This window comes from Platichthys flesus, chromosome 16 (assembly GCF_949316205.1).
Source record: "Platichthys flesus chromosome 16, fPlaFle2.1, whole genome shotgun sequence".
Taxonomy (NCBI): Eukaryota; Metazoa; Chordata; class Actinopteri; order Pleuronectiformes; family Pleuronectidae; genus Platichthys; species Platichthys flesus.
The window spans coordinates 14,234,912-14,251,633 of NC_084960.1; the positions used below are offsets into that span (position 1 = coordinate 14,234,912).

The 16,722-nt window shown below is 40.1% G+C and overlaps 1 protein-coding gene and 3 non-coding genes across 4 annotated transcripts; all 4 read left to right on the top strand.

The window, feature by feature from the left end:
* The first annotated feature begins 350 nt into the window (after positions 1-350).
* LOC133970431 (plexin domain-containing protein 1-like) lies at positions 351-16,120 on the top strand. The gene is made up of 14 exons (XM_062407246.1): positions 351-610; positions 7,836-8,002; positions 8,289-8,432; positions 13,378-13,447; positions 13,579-13,701; positions 13,763-13,881; positions 13,965-14,064; positions 14,167-14,262; positions 14,356-14,437; positions 14,523-14,583; positions 14,675-14,786; positions 15,607-15,642; positions 15,718-15,875; positions 15,986-16,120. Exons 1-14 carry the CDS (start codon positions 430-432, stop codon positions 16,094-16,096), a joined length of 1,560 nt encoding a protein of 519 aa, XP_062263230.1. The 5' UTR covers positions 351-429; the 3' UTR covers positions 16,097-16,120.
* On the top strand, positions 9,124-9,195 carry trnac-gca (transfer RNA cysteine (anticodon GCA)). The gene has a single exon. It is a non-coding gene; the product is annotated as a tRNA-Cys (tRNA).
* On the top strand, positions 10,563-10,634 carry trnac-gca (transfer RNA cysteine (anticodon GCA)). Its single transcript has one exon. It is a non-coding gene; the product is annotated as a tRNA-Cys (tRNA).
* On the top strand, positions 11,672-11,743 carry trnac-gca (transfer RNA cysteine (anticodon GCA)). Its single transcript has one exon. It is a non-coding gene; the product is annotated as a tRNA-Cys (tRNA).
* Positions 16,121-16,722: the final 602 nt, after the last annotated feature.

The window sequence follows — 16,722 nt, forward strand, 5'->3', positions numbered from 1 at the left end:
ATGAAATATGAAACATCATAATTACTACAGATTTAAGGACTGGCGTTGGCAGCATCCATATTCATGTCTAAACTCAGACGGCAGATCTCTTTCTGTCTTTGCAGCTGTTTGGACAGAAGGGGGCGCCATTCTGCTGCTGCTCCCGACTAGATGATCCCATTTACACCTTCATCACACAGCATGCTTTCTGGAATCCCAAACAGAGAAAGACACCGTGGATGGAAAGAAGATAGAAACCCAAGGAAAAACTAAAGAGAAGCAGGATCAACTTTCGCCGAGCTGCTCCAAAGCCTCATCAGCTGATCCTTGTGTCTCTGCAATCCCCATGGCAACAGACGGACAGCAACGAGGAGGAGAGAAAGGGCGTGCTTAGAAACGGGGTGGTGTGTGTGAGAGGGCAACATTGGGAGGGGAGGTAGAGGGCGGCGGATGGAAGTGGGCTTTGGACAAAAGTGTTTTTGCAAAGAGGAAGAAGAAAGGAGCGAAGACAAAGCTTTTATTCAATTTGACTTTGTTTTAAATCTGTTTCTGCCCATGATGTGGTTCGGCTTAGTGATGCTGCTCCTCGGTCTCCCACAAACAGAGCCAGCTGCAGATCAACAGCAAACAGGTGAGCGGGGTTTTTTCCTCCATCATCACTTCATCTTACTTACTAACATCTTACTAACTACATCAATTCCAGCCTCTCCACCTAATATTTTAATTACATTGTTTATTAAATGCCGTGAAACCTCTGCAACTAAACTTTATTAATTAGCTCACACATTAGTCCTGCAATTAAAAAGTTCTTTTTCATCTATTTTTACATGAATACTGTGTCTGAGCCTCGCTGCTATTTTAACTTAACCACAGAAACCGAGGAGGAATCTTTGTGGGGTAGCAAATGGGCATTCCATGCTCTTTATATGTTACACACTAAAGTGAATGACCTAGTTTACAATAAAGTGTACAATAAAAACACCCGATTCCACAAGCATGTGAGTCTGAACAACAGTCCGCAAACAGCTCGTCTCAAGAGTTGTGTAGATCTGGAGTTTGTTTTCCTCTTGCCTCCCTGCTAGAGTGTTGAGGGAGTTATTGTTTGCATCAGCTGCCATGTATAGTGTTTTATAAATGTAAAGAGATATTTTAGGAAGTGGAGAGATTCAGAATGTAACACAGGACTTTATCATGTTTGTATTACATTTTGTAGACTTTTCATATTTTGAGGAAATTTACTCACAAACTTCTCTTGTGCCTCCTCATACACCCCATAGGGGATTTATAACTTTAAATGGTCGGTGTGTGTGAATATGAAGTTGGAATTTATCAGGTTCATGATTATATAAAACGTTATATTTATAACTGGATCAAAATATGAAATGATTCAGTCCTTATCGTGAGTTAAGGAGACACATTCCGCTGAGGGAGACATGTATTTCAGATGAAATAGCATAAAATTCATCTGACAAGTGCAAAATCAGAGGTCAGCTGGAAATATTGACCCGACATACCTTCCTGTCCATCACCCAATTGCTCTTATCTGCTTCGTCACACAACTTCATAAATTGGTCAGTTTTGAAACCTTTGGTCCTGAGGGAGTTCTCTGACTCTAACCAGACTGTAAAAACACAGAGCCCCCATGGGCCAAGATTCAATTGTGTGCCCGGCGATGACCTCAGTGTTTGGCCTCTCGTTTCTCGTCCGGCTGAGAAGTTTGCTTAACAAATTGCCTGAAGTTGCTCCAGACATGTTGGAGCTGCAAGAATGAAAAACATAGGAGGAAGAAAAGGGTTGTGTAAGATTTAATCATGGTAAGTGGTCCATGGATTCCAGATTGACTCTTTATTTTATAAAAGGTTAGGTCCAAGTTGACTTTAGGAGTAAAGAGCAAGTACAAACGCTTTTATCTGCCAACAATTTAGCAATTTATTTGGAATTATGCGGTAATTTGGAGGATTTGCATGTGAAATGATTTTGGTCAATACTCCTTCATTTCTCTTATCAGACAAAAATAAGCAGAAACAACAACTTTATAACAAAATCAGTGCTCCCGTGTTTTCTTTACAAGATTTGGACCAAAATTTGAAATGTCTCTCGTTTTTACATTTTATCATGAAATGTAACTTGTTCAGTGTCTCGTGAATGATCCTAATTGTTTTTGTCATTTGAAAAATTCCAAGTGTTATGCTGTTATATCAGCAGCTCAGATGAGATATTCAGTTTGGAGCCATGTGATCTTTTGAAGTACTTTAAATTTCAACACAAAATGTTTAATTGGATGAAATGTATTGGGTTGAAATATAAACTTTGAGATGAACTATACATGTTTATTGTGGCTGATGTGGAGGCGTCGGTGCCAACTGCTGCAGCCTCGCTCAGGAAGGGTGTGTCCTCTCATACCGCTCTGAGCTGACCACTCACAGAAAAAGACAGCTAAACGTCGTGGTTTGGGAAAGAGAGGAGAGAGGTCAGTTCTTGTAACTAAACAACTGGCCTCTCTACTGCCTTTACTTGGGAAACAATGTTCCTGTTTAATATAACCGGAGACTTTTTTCTTGACTTTTCACCCTTAAATAAGTTGTTTCAAGTGTAAATTGAATTCAGCACAAACCTCATCCGTGTCCACTATCAGCTAAGCGTGAGAGGGTCCATTCAATATGTTTAGGCATTGTCTTCCAACCAAGGCACCATCCCTGTTCTTTGTCCGAAAAGAAGATATTGATCATCACTTTGGTATTCTGCTGCAGTGTTCTCCCTCTGGGTTTTTGGAAAGGATTTTTCAGTAAGTAAATACTTTGTTTATGTAGCACCCTGTGAGAGCAGAGACATAACAATAATTTGTATTATTGAATTAATGTTCATTGCAACAAAAGACAAAATGAGCACTTTATTTCTAGTATTTTTAAGGCAGGATTTTTACTTTTACATGAATGTGGAAGTATTTTTGCACAAGTCAATTATGTTTCTTGTTTCACCACTGAATTAACAAGCTTAAAAAGGTTAACCTTTTACAATAAGGATACCAGCGTTGTTGAGACTATCGATACAGTATTTCTACTTTGAAAACCAATGAAAGTTCAGACCGGAGACTGTCTGTCCGAATTATACAACGTGTCTCCACTTCCTCCCACTATCTAGAAATGAAGCCAAATTATACCAGAGAAGAACGCTGCCATCTTGCGCGGTCAGAGGACGACCTGTTTGTTCCGATACACACATGCGACCAATCATGAGTCAGCCTCATTTGTCATTCATGTTTTTATTTCATAAATAACTAATCAACATCAAACTTAGAAGAGAAATGAACATTTGAACAGACATCAGTCTGATGAAAACTACCTAAAAATGATAGGAATCATCTTGGAGAAAAAATGATTTAACATATACTTTATACTTTTGTCCATGTTCCATCTGCTAACATGGAGGAGCCAGGGGATCTAGATGATTTGGCTTCACTTCGGCTTTTTTTTTACTTGAGAAAAAATGTATTTGACATGTACTATGAATTTGTAGGTTGGTTCATCAAAAATGGAAGATTTATGACCATTACTGCAGCCAGCCACCACGTGGCGATTGAAGCTCTTTGGCTTCACTTTTGAGGAGCAGGCAGGTCGTCCATCTGTATTTACAGTAAATGGTTCAGGTATTACTATGAAAACCATTACAATAAAGTGTACACTGCTTTATCAAGTCGTATGTAAGTTTAAAGGTGAGTTTTATTTTCTTCATTGTAATTTTTTGTACAAATTGTTACACGATGCTCAGCAGTAGGGGCTGAATATGGACGAGGTGTGATCCAGTGAATCATTCATATGGGATTTGATGAGTAAACCTATTGTCAGTTTATACAATATCACTGTTTTTGGTCACCTGCCAGTGATTTCAATACAACTGGCAGACAAAGCGATGACCTGAGTAGATATCATAAGCCGTAAATCCACATTTGACGTCTACTCCCATCTCAGCTTCTATAAACCAGAGAATGTTTATCTGCAGCACTGCAAACAATGTTTCTCCTCTTACCTCATAGATGCCATAACAGGGTGGATCCGGTGCTCTACAATCACACATTAAGTGTTTAATGAATGAGCCGCCATGAATGCATTGACGCACTCCCTAATTAAATCAAAGGGCGTTGGGGGGACTAGCGGACAAATAGAATGAGCGCCCAATGAGGTCAAGGCATTAGGGTTGTCACCTCAGAGCCTTGTTATATGACGCATGAGACATCAGTGTTAATGGCGTGAATGCAGAGTAATGGTTAAACCAGGCCTCTCCAACCAATGTCCCTGCACAGTCGGAACTCTGGGGGTTTGGCATGACGACAAAGCTGAGGGACCGTCAGGCCTGTGTTTCCCTCCCACACACAGGGCAGAAATGCTGGCTGCAAACCAACGTCAACTAACTTTTCCCTGGTGTAGGAGGAGCTGGTCTGGGTGCCCAGAGGATGTTGTTTAGTGGTTCAAGAAAATGTGGCCAAATTGAATATATCAAATTTAACAATCTGAAATTTGTTTTCTGGTTGTTTATCCAGGTTTTTATTAAAGACCAATGCTCCGAAATGCAGCTGAGGCCCCCTGCCTCAAATGCTCACTGTTTTACAATGAGCATCTGCGGACTGCTGTAAGGAAGGATTAAGATGTTGTCTGTTAGTTTTCTCATCAACATGTCCTAGTAAAAAAGTTCTCTGCTGTTCTCTTGAAAAAGCAGAGTTCAGGTGGTCAAGACCAACACTGAAGACACCTCATGATATATTGTGAGTTTGCTTTTTACTGCCATAACTGTGAGCTTTGCCTTCAAGTTAAATGAAATTTAAAAGGTTTTGCAAACCGAAATTCTTGGCTTTATCACAAACATTTTATTGAGCGTGCACCCACAGGCTTTAAATACCTTTCTCCTCACCCATCTTTACCAAGTCTGACATGTTTTATTCTTTTGCAATAAGTGCTGAACACACCCATCCTCCATCAGAAACTAATAAAAACACTGTGCTGCCAACATTTGGTAATCTCAGCCATGTCACTGAGAAACCGTTTCAAAATTTTAAATAGGTATTTTAAAATGTGACCAAGACAAACCTACAACACACAGTTGAATTACCTACTGGGCTAAGCAGGCAACTGTGCAGGGGCCCTGGAAGTCCCAGGTTGACTCGCAAAATTTGATTAACTTCACATTAGAATTAGAAATCTGAACCACTTGGCAGAACAATACTGATTCTGGTGGGGTTTTATATCTTGAGGGAGACAATCAAAATCAAGTTTCAAGGCCTTCATTGTCATCTCCACCAAAGAGTTCATGTTTTCATCTGCATTTGACGTATTTTCCACGAATCCTGGTGAAAGGATGAGGTAAGGCTCAGGGAAGAATTAAATGTAGTTTCGGATTCAGATCACGGGGCAAATACAGGATTTTTAGTATCACTATTTAGCATTGGAACACTTTCATTGACTTCTCATACATGGATCTTAATAAAAAAAAAAATCGACTTCAAGGGAACGGATATCTGTTTTGGTGCAACTTGATTGTAGGGAACTGTTGGCCCTTAGCAGAGGTATGGGCTCAGTTCCTCAGTGATTGACGATAAAAGTGGAAGTTAAATATGGTTGTATATCAAAAACAATCATACAATATGCACTTAAAAAAAATCATGTTAGGTTTACTGTCATAGAAAATTTGGGGAAATAAATGAATATTCTCAATTGAGAGGGTATTTTAAAACAAATGACTGGAACGATCAGTCAGTAGTACATATTTAACTTTCTTCTCATCGCCTCTTTGATGCATCACCCAGTCATCCAGGTCTAGAGAGAAGGGATATGTTTGAGGGTGTTAGCATGCAGTCAGGTGTCTGGCCTGGTGTCAGGTGAGCAGCAGCAGCTAACACACAAGCCCCGATCAAATTACACACGTTTTTCGCGTTAATGCTCACGAAAGCTCTAGCTCACTTAATCTGCTGATCTTAGATTAAATACAAATCACTGGTATACTCCACCTTCACCACAGCATGTGCCAGTACTCCGGCAGCTGGAGGGACTGGGTGTGTGGTGATTAGTGGAACTCAATGGGCAGAGATGGAAGCTAGCTGGCGTTAGCATACGCTGAGAACCAAGCTAGTCGCAAAGTGAGGGGAGAGGCTGAAAACAGTTAGCTGACATGTCTGCATGTGTGTGAGCCGGGGCTTCCTGGCCACACCACTGCAGATGTGGCAGAGTCGCCCTGCTCAGGTTTGCTCTGCTCAGTTTGGGGCAGACTCCCGACACGAAGACACCGGAGCAGCAGAGACCAACTCTTCGCGGCAGCCGGGCTGACCACGGCGGCAAGTTCACGGTGCTTCTGTCGGGACACTGAACGAGGCGGAGTGACCATCTTGGCTTTTTTTTTTTTTTCAGAGCGTCTAGGTGGTAGACGTGTCTATCCGGAGAACAACAAACCTCCTGTAGTTCCCTGAAAGCCAGAGAAAAGAAAACAGCGAACGTCAAGTACAGGAGGCCGCGCTGATTTAGGGTTAGAAATGACACCCCGCACCCGGAAGCTGCTGCGCCAGGGTTTATATAGTCCACCTGTGACGTCACCAGGCTGTCCCGTAATCTACCTAAAACCACCAACCAATTACCTTAATACAAAAAGAAACCACGACCGATAGAAAGACATATAGATAGATATCATAAACATACAAATAGACTCATATATCTATATATGTATATATATAAAGATATAGATTAATAGATAGAGAAATTGTCAACAAATAAGAATGAAATATTTTTTTAAACAATAACATTTAAATTAAAATACATTTAATTAATAAATGATATAATACATATTGAAAAGGACAATCCTGCATAACGAGTATTTTGTATTGTTTTAATAGTTTAAATTTGTTAGATAGATCTCCTGTCTGCTGTTCAGTTTGATTTGAATCATTTTTAGGATATAATTTATTCATGTCTATTTCTTGCCATGCTTATATTATACGGTTGTCTTTATTTAGGAATTCTTTAATCTCATTATGAGCAGACAATTCTTTTTATCAATTGGCTCGTGAAAGAGAAGAAGCATGACTGAAAATGTTCAGCACAACTGCTAACTTTATCAGGTGTTTGTAAAAGAGTGAAGCAACAATTGTTTTGTGGAAGCTAAATATGAGTAATTGAGTTTTACTATTATTGCAGACTTCTGGAATCCTCAGTGACCGACTGTTAGTAGATCTGGAGTTATTACAAAATATTTCTCCTCTTTCTCCTATTTGGGCTCCTCTGGCTGCTTGTGCAGGCGACCACCCAGGTGGCCCATGCCTAAGGACTCGGTATAAATGTACCAGCAGACATGCCTTTTTTCAACACAAATCATAAACTCCTATCTTCTAGAAAAGGAACCCCAAGCGTCAGTGTGGCTTTGCCTCATAAGCTCTGTTCTATTCTTTGGATATGTGGTTTGAGAAAAGAGCCAAAACGTCCCGGTTTCTCACCAAATATGGTTTACATTATTTTTAGGATCTGACAGCTGCTTCTGAGCGCCACTAATGTTTATTGTATAGTTTCTGACTTCATTCAACAATGGTTTAAACTGACAAGGCTGCGGCCGACGATTTCAAAAGCAAAATGTTATGCCTCGTTATGCTGACAAAACCCAGCGCTGAGCCTGCAGCTGTAAACATCAGTCTCATGAGTGAGAAAGTATTTGGCCTCTGAAATGTTTCTCAACAGTGTGTGGTTTTTAAATAAGTTTTATATAAATGAGTGAGAATCAGTGGATTTTGTGTTTCAGAACATAAAATACAATTGAGTATATCGTCATTTTACATAATGAGCAGAACAGCATTGCTAACCCGATGCTCGTGATTTTTCTGACAGATGATCGGTACAGTGTGACCTCACAGGCTCGTGAAGAGTCAACTGGAGGGGAAGGTCATCCTCACAGAGTTCAGAGGTCGTCCCCAGGCCAGTCCATGATAAGCAGGGCAGTCTTGGGTGGAGGACTAACCATTGACACTCTGCCAGACAACATGACACGCGTAGTGGTGAGTGTTGCACCCTGGTTGCACCACAGTGTTTCCATTGACTGTAATGGTTTGTGGCGTTTATTATGTTTTTGCCTTTTGACAAGTTCTATTTGTTTTGGTTGGAGTCAAACACTGCCCTCTTTTGGAAAGTAAACATTACTTTTTTCCACTCACTTCGAGACGCGTGTGACAGCAAAAGATGAAACTGTGCTCACAGTGAACTCTTAATGACTGTATGACACGCTCTCTGAATGCGGTCACACCATCGCAGCCTCTGATCCTCCTGTGTTTTTCTGTCTGGAAGGAGGATTCTGGCAAATATTACACATGGCGTAACTTTGGCCCTGAGGACCAGCGCACACAGGAACTATGGGTAGACATGAGTGACGTACGGCACGGCCAAGTTAGAGTCCATGGGATTCTGTCAAATTCTTACAAACAAGCTGTGGTAAGTTTCTCACACACAACAAAAACACATGCACTCTTTTTTGAGTAGCTAAATTGGTTTTTCTAATTTTCTAATTTTCCAGGCCAACAACAAGAGCCATTTCTCATTACTCATGCTTTTAAAACCAATGTAAATCTGAGTGGTCCAAGAGGCTCTGAAAACATCATGCATGGTGACTTATATTAAGATAGTCTGAGTTCTTTCTCAGGAGCAGGACTGGCAGATATGATTATAATCCAGCCTGGAACCTGACTGAATATATAAATGGATTAACTCACAAGGCTGTGTACCAAACTATTTTCAATCCATAATGTGAAGGGGTATAAACTCATTGGTGGAGCTTTTCACTGTACATCAAGAGGATCCCAAGTTCAAATCTGAGTGCCCTGAGCTGCCCTCTATTTTAAAAAGCAGATACTAATTATTCAAATATGATCGAAAGTCTTGGATGATCTCCGTTGTACAGTAACATGTTTAATATCAATAATTCATTAAACATGTTTGTAGCCCATCAGATTTGAATGAAAGTAACCATAGATTTCTGTGTTCAGATGTGATAGTATGTGTAAAGACAGAAAGTCTTAAAAAGTAACTAAAGTTAGTACATTTTCTTTTCGTTGTCTTCGTTTATACTTTATATTCAAAATGATTTACTAGCAGATTGCAAAAAACACTTTGTAGTATTCTCATTGGGGGTATAGCTCAGTGGTAGAGCATTTGACTGCAGATCTAGAGGTCCTCAGTTCAAATCTGGGTGCCCCCTGCTTAAGTTCATTCATAGTGAAATTCTCTGCAGACAGAGAAGAATTTCTGTGTACGGTCGCATCAGTAAGAATATACTTGATATGTAATTTTAAGTATCTACATGCAACCAGACAGATAATTAAACTGCATTTGTACTGTGTTTTGGGCGGCTGTGGTTGAGTAGAGCAGCCGTCCTCCAACCAGAAGATTGGTGGTTCAATCCCAGTCTTCCTCATCTGCATGCCGAAGTGTCCCAAGGCGTGATGCTGAACCCCTCAATGGCCCCTCAGATAAAAAAGTGCTACCCATAGATGAACATTATGAATGTGTGTGAACAGGTGAATGGAAAACTGTAAAGCTCTTTGAGTGGTCATCAAGAACAGAAAAGATTTATATAAAAGCAGGGCGTTTACCATTTGAACGTTTTTTATTCTTTTTTAAAGTAACATTGTGTATGAGTACAGGTCAGGATGGAAATCAGTCTGAAACAGAGGTAAGAGATGGAGGAGATGATCAATCTGACACTGAGGTAACAAGCGATTTCACAGGTTTCTAAATGTATTTAAACAATTTTATTCAGTGAATAAACAGTGGAAGGCAGGATTTAAAGGGTGTATATCTTAGAGGCAGGGCACTTGTCTGAATATGAAGAGCCCCTCAGTTCAAATCAGGCTGTCTCCCTCTTGTGCATGCAGCATGCACTACACCAGTGAAATATCATTATTGAATGTTTTGAATTGTAATCTTTATTATTCACTTTCTAAAGTCATGATGGAGGTAGGGGGTTGAATCCAAGTGGCTTATTTAGACATAGCAGTTTTCAAGCTTTTACATAGAAATATTTAAACATGCTGGGTTAATAATGTTTCCAATGTCCAATGTGAGATATGCACAAAACTGGAGATATTTCATGATTGCCAATTTGTGCTCACATATTTTATGTGTAGAACAAACCAGGAAAGGATTCATCCTTAATTGCGGGTTTAAATTTGTTTGGAAACAACATAAACTATGAAATATGTGATTCATAGCGGGTGGAGCTCAGCCATAGAGCATTTCAATGCAGATTAAGAGATCTCTAGTTTAACTTTGGGTGTCCCCTGCTTCAATAATCAAAAAGTTATTGTTCAAGCAGAATTCATCATCAGATCTCTTTACAGATTTTAATATAACTATGCAAGAAATTTTGTATTCAGAAACATCAATATGAAAGCACTTGACTTACTCAGGTAGAGAATTACACTGCAAAAGAAAATCATCAAAACAGGAGAGGTTTTAACCTGATTTACAGGTTAAACAATACATTTCTTTCTTTGTTGTCTTATCTATATTTTCTCAACATTATTAACAAGTTGATTAATAACAATGCATCCTTAGTATCTAGTCGGGGGTATAGCTCAGTGGTAGAGCATTTGGCTGCAGGTCAAGAGGTCCCTAGTTCAAATCTGGGTGCCCCCTGCTTCATGTGAAAGGGTTCATCTTCCCCACAATCCCGTTTGCTATTAAGAATTTTTCCCTGTCCTTCTCAAAAAAACAAATTGATCCACTTGACGATTGACTTTCTAAGAGATATTTATGCATATGGTCATTTGTAAGATCAAGACGTCTCGGATGTGAACCCCCTGCTATGTATAAAATGTCTCTACTTGTAGTCTCTGAAGTGATCCACTGTACTGGAAAAGAATGTTGGATGAACTCGCCTTTCATCAATCTGATCAAAGATTTGACGGAAGCCAAACCAAGCAGCTCACACAGGCCAGCGTGCAAATGTACTGTTTTGATAGCAAAATCTATTTTTCCAATGATCTTTGAGACAGTGTTAAAGTGCAAGTACACAGTTACCATGTCTTAAAACTCACAGGAGACCATCCAGGACTTTTGATTGAATTGTTTTTAAAGGGTTCTCTAAGTCATTTATACATGTTTATCCTCTCTATGGTAATGTATGAGGCCAGGCAGCGAGATGTCACTGTGGATCAAGAGGTTCCCTGGTTCAACTCTAGGTTCCCCCGGCTGACGGAAACACGCAGCCTGGAAGCTGCTCTGCTTGTGTGACGACTGTTTTTAAAGCCACTCTTGGGCGGAGTGGTTCAGTTTAGTGCGACCTAGTGCAAACAGTGAGGTCTATCGTGTGTGGTTTTATCACAATATCATGTTTTTAAATACACATGTGCATTTTCAGAGTCAAAGTCAGCTTTATGCTCAATTCTGCCATATGTGCAGGACATAGACAGGATTGACAATAAATGTATCTATGATCCCCGTTTCAAACATATAAGTAGACAGAACATATAAGTACGCAAAAACAGAACATATGAGTACGCAGCATATTAAGTACTCAAGTCAAAATTCCTTAAAAAGTTTTGTAAATAAGAAGAAAAGGGAAATAATTCAAACTGAAGCATAAACAAAGATATAAATACATTCTGTTGTTTAACTTGATAATTACATTGAAATTTGTATTCACAGCAGACCATTTTTGCCACATGATATGAGGGGGTATAGCTCAGTGGTAGAGCATTTGACTGCAGATCAAGAGGTCTCCAGTTCAAATCTGGATGCCCCCTGCTTAATTAAAGAGAAAATAGTTACTTTAATAAAGATTGGAAATCTTGGATTTCGTTTGGACAGTCAAAAGTTTAAATATATGTGATTCATGCATCATCATTGCTGCCAGATCTTTACTAGTGAACTAATGGAAGTTAACTAGTGAAATTAAGTAGTTTCAGTGTTCAGATGCATCAGAATGGAACTCGTTCTCTTTTCTGTGTCCTTGGTGAAATTCAGTCATACAGTAATCACGTACACATAGACAGATGCTGGTTTTGCATTTGTAAAAGAAGTGCAATACATTTGAATGTTTCCATAACATTCAGTGTGAGGGTAAGTCAGGATGGAAATCAACCTGAAGAGTAAAGTAAAACAGGGGGATCTAAGAGACTGGGAGGTGTTCGAACACGCCAAGAGCTGCAGGCGGGCCAGAGGCTGCCAGCACCTGCCTGCTCTCAACCCATTCTGTTGTTCAACACCTGCCACCGTTGCAATACACTCAGCTCACTTTAGTACAGAACATACACAGTGGATGAACACCGATGCACAGAGCCCAGGATTCTCCACTTTGTAGCAACATCCAATCCATGAGAAGCAGCAGTCAGAGAAGTGGTTCTTAAAAACACGACCATAAACAGACAAAATTAGAGAGAAAAATAAAAAGGCTGAACTCAAGGCCGATCGTGTTCATCAGTGGCTCCAGCAGCATTACTTGTTCCATTTGCCTGTTGATCTTGAGACTGATAATAAGGCTTTTGTGAAGTTGAGTCCAAGTTGTGTCTACTCAGATCTTTGCAAAATAGTGACATCAGACTGGGAAAAATTCAGGTACAGGGGTTATATTTCAGTGGTAGATCCAGGATGCCCCTGGTTTGAATCTAGTGATACTTTCAGCCCACTGGGATTTGGAGACAACAATGGTTCACTGTGAAAAATATGAATATTTAATCTCCTCTGTCAAGGCTGTGTGTTAACAGTGAACATGATATGCTCATATACTTCTTCCTCTTCTGTATACTTCAACACCGTGCAGGCAGGCAATTTGAATCCAATCAAAAAAAATTGAATTGCACTCAGTCGAGCGCATATCGCTGCCAAGACCCATCAGCCCCTTCATGAAGCCACATTTAAATTCACTAGATCTGGATTTTTACTTGGATCTGCACCACATCCATCTCACAATGTCACAATATTATGATTTAAAATTGAATGGGTTCTTTCATGACCCATAACACATCCTATCAGCAAGTTTTCACTGTCCTGTGGATTTTGTGAACAAACCAACCATCAAACAAACAAAAAAGACACAATCTCCTTGGTGGAGATAGAAAAATAAATAAACTTAATAGTTACTGCTACAAGAATCAAAGAAGGAGTTGATTTGATACAATTATGATGTTTTTTAAATTGCAACTTTAATGTGTGAATATATATATATGTATGTGATGAAATTACTTATTGAGCAAGAGTAGTATTATAAATGTATAAAAATGACCTTTGAGCGAACTAAATTTAATATCGTAATATTTACCACGACAGGATAACAACATCATAACCTCAACATCAGGGACTGTGGTTTGTGAATTGTATGAAAGTTGCATAAGAAATCTCCGTTCAAATATCTCATTCCCTCCATCCCTTCTTTTTGCAGCGGGTTGCCCTGTCGTTTGACTTCCCCTTTTACGGACATTACCTGAGGCAGGTTACCATAGCAACAGGAGGTACAGTTTATTTTTCCAGCAGATGTCTTCGAGTGACCTTTCCAGAATATGTTTAGAGGGGAAAAGTGTTAAGCAGTGTTAACGGGTCGGTACTTGAGCCTTACACATTTCCCCATCTGGACGTTTTTCAGGGTTTATCTTCACGGGGGACATAACTCACCGTATGCTGACCACAACACAGTACATCGCACCTCTAATGGCTAACTTTGACCCCAGCCACTCCAAAGAATCCACTGTGCAATACCTGGATAACGGTAAGATACGACCTCTGTCTTTTCTTTGGTTTGACTCGCGTTTGACCGCCGCTCTCTCCAGGTGAGGTGTTTGTGGTCCAGTGGGAGCGGGTGAGACTCTCCGGCAGGGAGTCAGAGGGGGCCTTCACCTTTCAGGCTGCGCTTCACAAAACAGGAACCATCTCGTTCAGCTACAGAAACGTAAGAGGCTCACATTTCCCTTGTGCTCATTGCAGCATATAACAACTTTTTGACATTGTTCTCTTTCTATTTCTATTTACTAGATACCACAGTCATTAGATAGGATTGGTTCAGCTGAGCATCCGGTGAAGGTAGGCCTGTCTGATGCCTTCATGGTCTCATCCAACTCTTCTCAATCACCAGGTCAGAAATAATGGTCATGCATGTTCTTTTAGCTACTCAGTCATTCCAGTATCCAAGGCTTCTTTGAACATCTTTAGTAAATCTGAGACATCTCTGACACAGAGGCCCAGCGGCGGACCATTTACGAGTACCACAGGGTTGAGATAGACAGGACAAAGATCACAAACCACTCTGCTGTTGAGTTCACTGCGCTGCCCAGTGAGTGACTCCTGTCTTTGTAAATCCTTGGCAAAATATCAGAGAAGATTCGTTTCAGGGATCCAACATCAACTTGTTCTTCCCTCCGCTCAGCCTGCCTGCAGCAGGACAGCTGTGACCGCTGCCTCTCATCCAACCAGACCTCAGGTTGCAGTTGGTGTCATGTGCTCCAGAGGTGAGTGAGGCAAACTGTCGGCTGCCGTGTAAATATCGCACAGGATCAATGTCTTATTATACTTTTTCATCCCGTGTTGTTCCAGGTGTTCAGATGGCATGGATAGACACAGACAGGAATGGTTGGACTACGCATGTTCGGAAGAGGTACTGCTGGACATCACGAATGAATACCTGCTTGTTTTTGCCATTTTTGAGACTCAAATATATAAATGTATATCATAATCTATGTGGGCAGAGCAAAGATGCAACCTGTGAAGATTACAACAGAGGCGATAGCTCCTCTGTCACACCAGAACTCGAGGACGGGACATTTTTGACTCCGCTACAAAAAGACTGTAAAAGCGATGGTGAGGATGAGCTGATTGTCTGCATCAGTGCAATACATTGTACAGTATTTTCAACTTTACCTTTTATTGACCCATTACGCTGTATATATAAGTGTCCATTGAAGGGGATATACAAGTCCACTGCATTAAGGTTTGTATATCAACAAGAATGGCACTCAGAGAGCACTAACCTCCGCCAAGGCCCAAGTCCATGAATTATTCTCTCAGAAATCGTTGAAAAATTTCGTATCCCACAATATTGAAGAAAGTGAGAAAAATCGTCCCCCTTATCTGGACTACTCACTTTGTGATAATCCATCCCATCATTTTGTAATCTTGCTGACAGACAAACAAACATACAAACCAACAAACAAATGAGAATGGTAGTTAGAGCGTCTGCCTCCATCTAAACCCAACAGTCCCCTTGAATTAAATTAAGCTTCACACGCAGATATCAGTCCCCTAGATGTGCATGTTTTTTCATAAAAGTCTTACAAGGGAAATCAATGAAAATAGTGAATAAAATTCCTGGATCGAGCACTTGATTTGTTTCATGTTAATCTCTCCTAAATATTTGTTGTAATCTTCTTTACAAAGAAACAAGCTAACCAACAAACAAATGGACAGGGGTACAAACATAACCCCCTTGGCGGAGGTAAAGATAAAACCCCACCATAAATTAGACATGAAAACATAACAAAGAGAAGCACTTACAAGTCCATCTGATACATCATTTCCCCCACATTATAAAGCTCTCTCATAATTTGTATTGCACTGTTACACCATTTTTCACCCAATAACATTATATTCGTGAAATAAAATCACATATTTCTCCTTTGAGATGAAACCAAACATCATATATTTAAGACAAGCAATGGTGAGTTCACAGCTGTATTTGCATTTACAGTCAAGAAACAGTGTTTTAAATCCTGCATCTTTATTCTTGATACAGATGTGAAGCCAGATTCTTCCACCTGGAGCGAAGCGTTTCCAAACACAGGAGTGATAGCCGGTCTAGCAGCTGCTCTTGTGCTAGTCTTGGCTCTGATACTTGTTGCTCTCTACATCAACTGCCATCCTGCTGTTGCGTCACCTCTTTACCTCATCCAGGTAAATGCCCCACACTTACAACTAGAGACAAGCTACGGCTGACAAACAGAATTTCCTTGTCAAACATGTTTTTTTCTGTGCTTTCTATTTTTTTCTTTTTTCTTTTAAAGCGACGCAAGAACTTCTGGCCTTCACTGAAGTTTCAGAAGCAGCAACCAGGCTACACAGAAGTGGAAGGAGAAGGACATGAGAGAGACAGCATTGTTGAAGCAGGGCCATGATGAAAGCATGAATACAGACCGGGGGGGGGGGGGGGTTGTGGGAGGTTGGGGGGGGGGAGCGAGAGAGAGAGAGGGGATATTTACAACCAAACATTCACATTTCAAACCCAGTTCAACTTTTGCATTCACCCTATGGTTGTTTTATTGCAGTTCTTGCAAAAAGATAATTTTTTTGCAGCAGTATTGGTGGATTACAGCGAACCATGGCTTGACATTGAATGTTTTTCAGTTTCATGTTATATCTTTGTTGGAATAAACATTGGCTGGACTCCAACTTGTTTATAAACTTTATCAAAATAAATGCTTTGTAAGTCTCCTTCCCTGCTTTTTTAATGGAGAAGTAATTCATTTTAAGTTCCACCTTTTGTTTTATGAGAACAGCACAGTTCCTCAACGGTACATAAGCTTGATGTTGTGTTTTTGGTATTACTTCATGTTGCACAGATATATACAAATATTATTAATTCTTACAGCAGCAGGACAGAAAATAGCAACAGTGCCATAAAAATGGCATAAAAGTAAGAGCACACACCAGCTTTGCCTTAAATCTCCATCTCTACGTGTATGTCAGCCATTTCATTACAGTGTCTGTTGAATTTGGAATTTGGGAGAAATGTTCACAACAG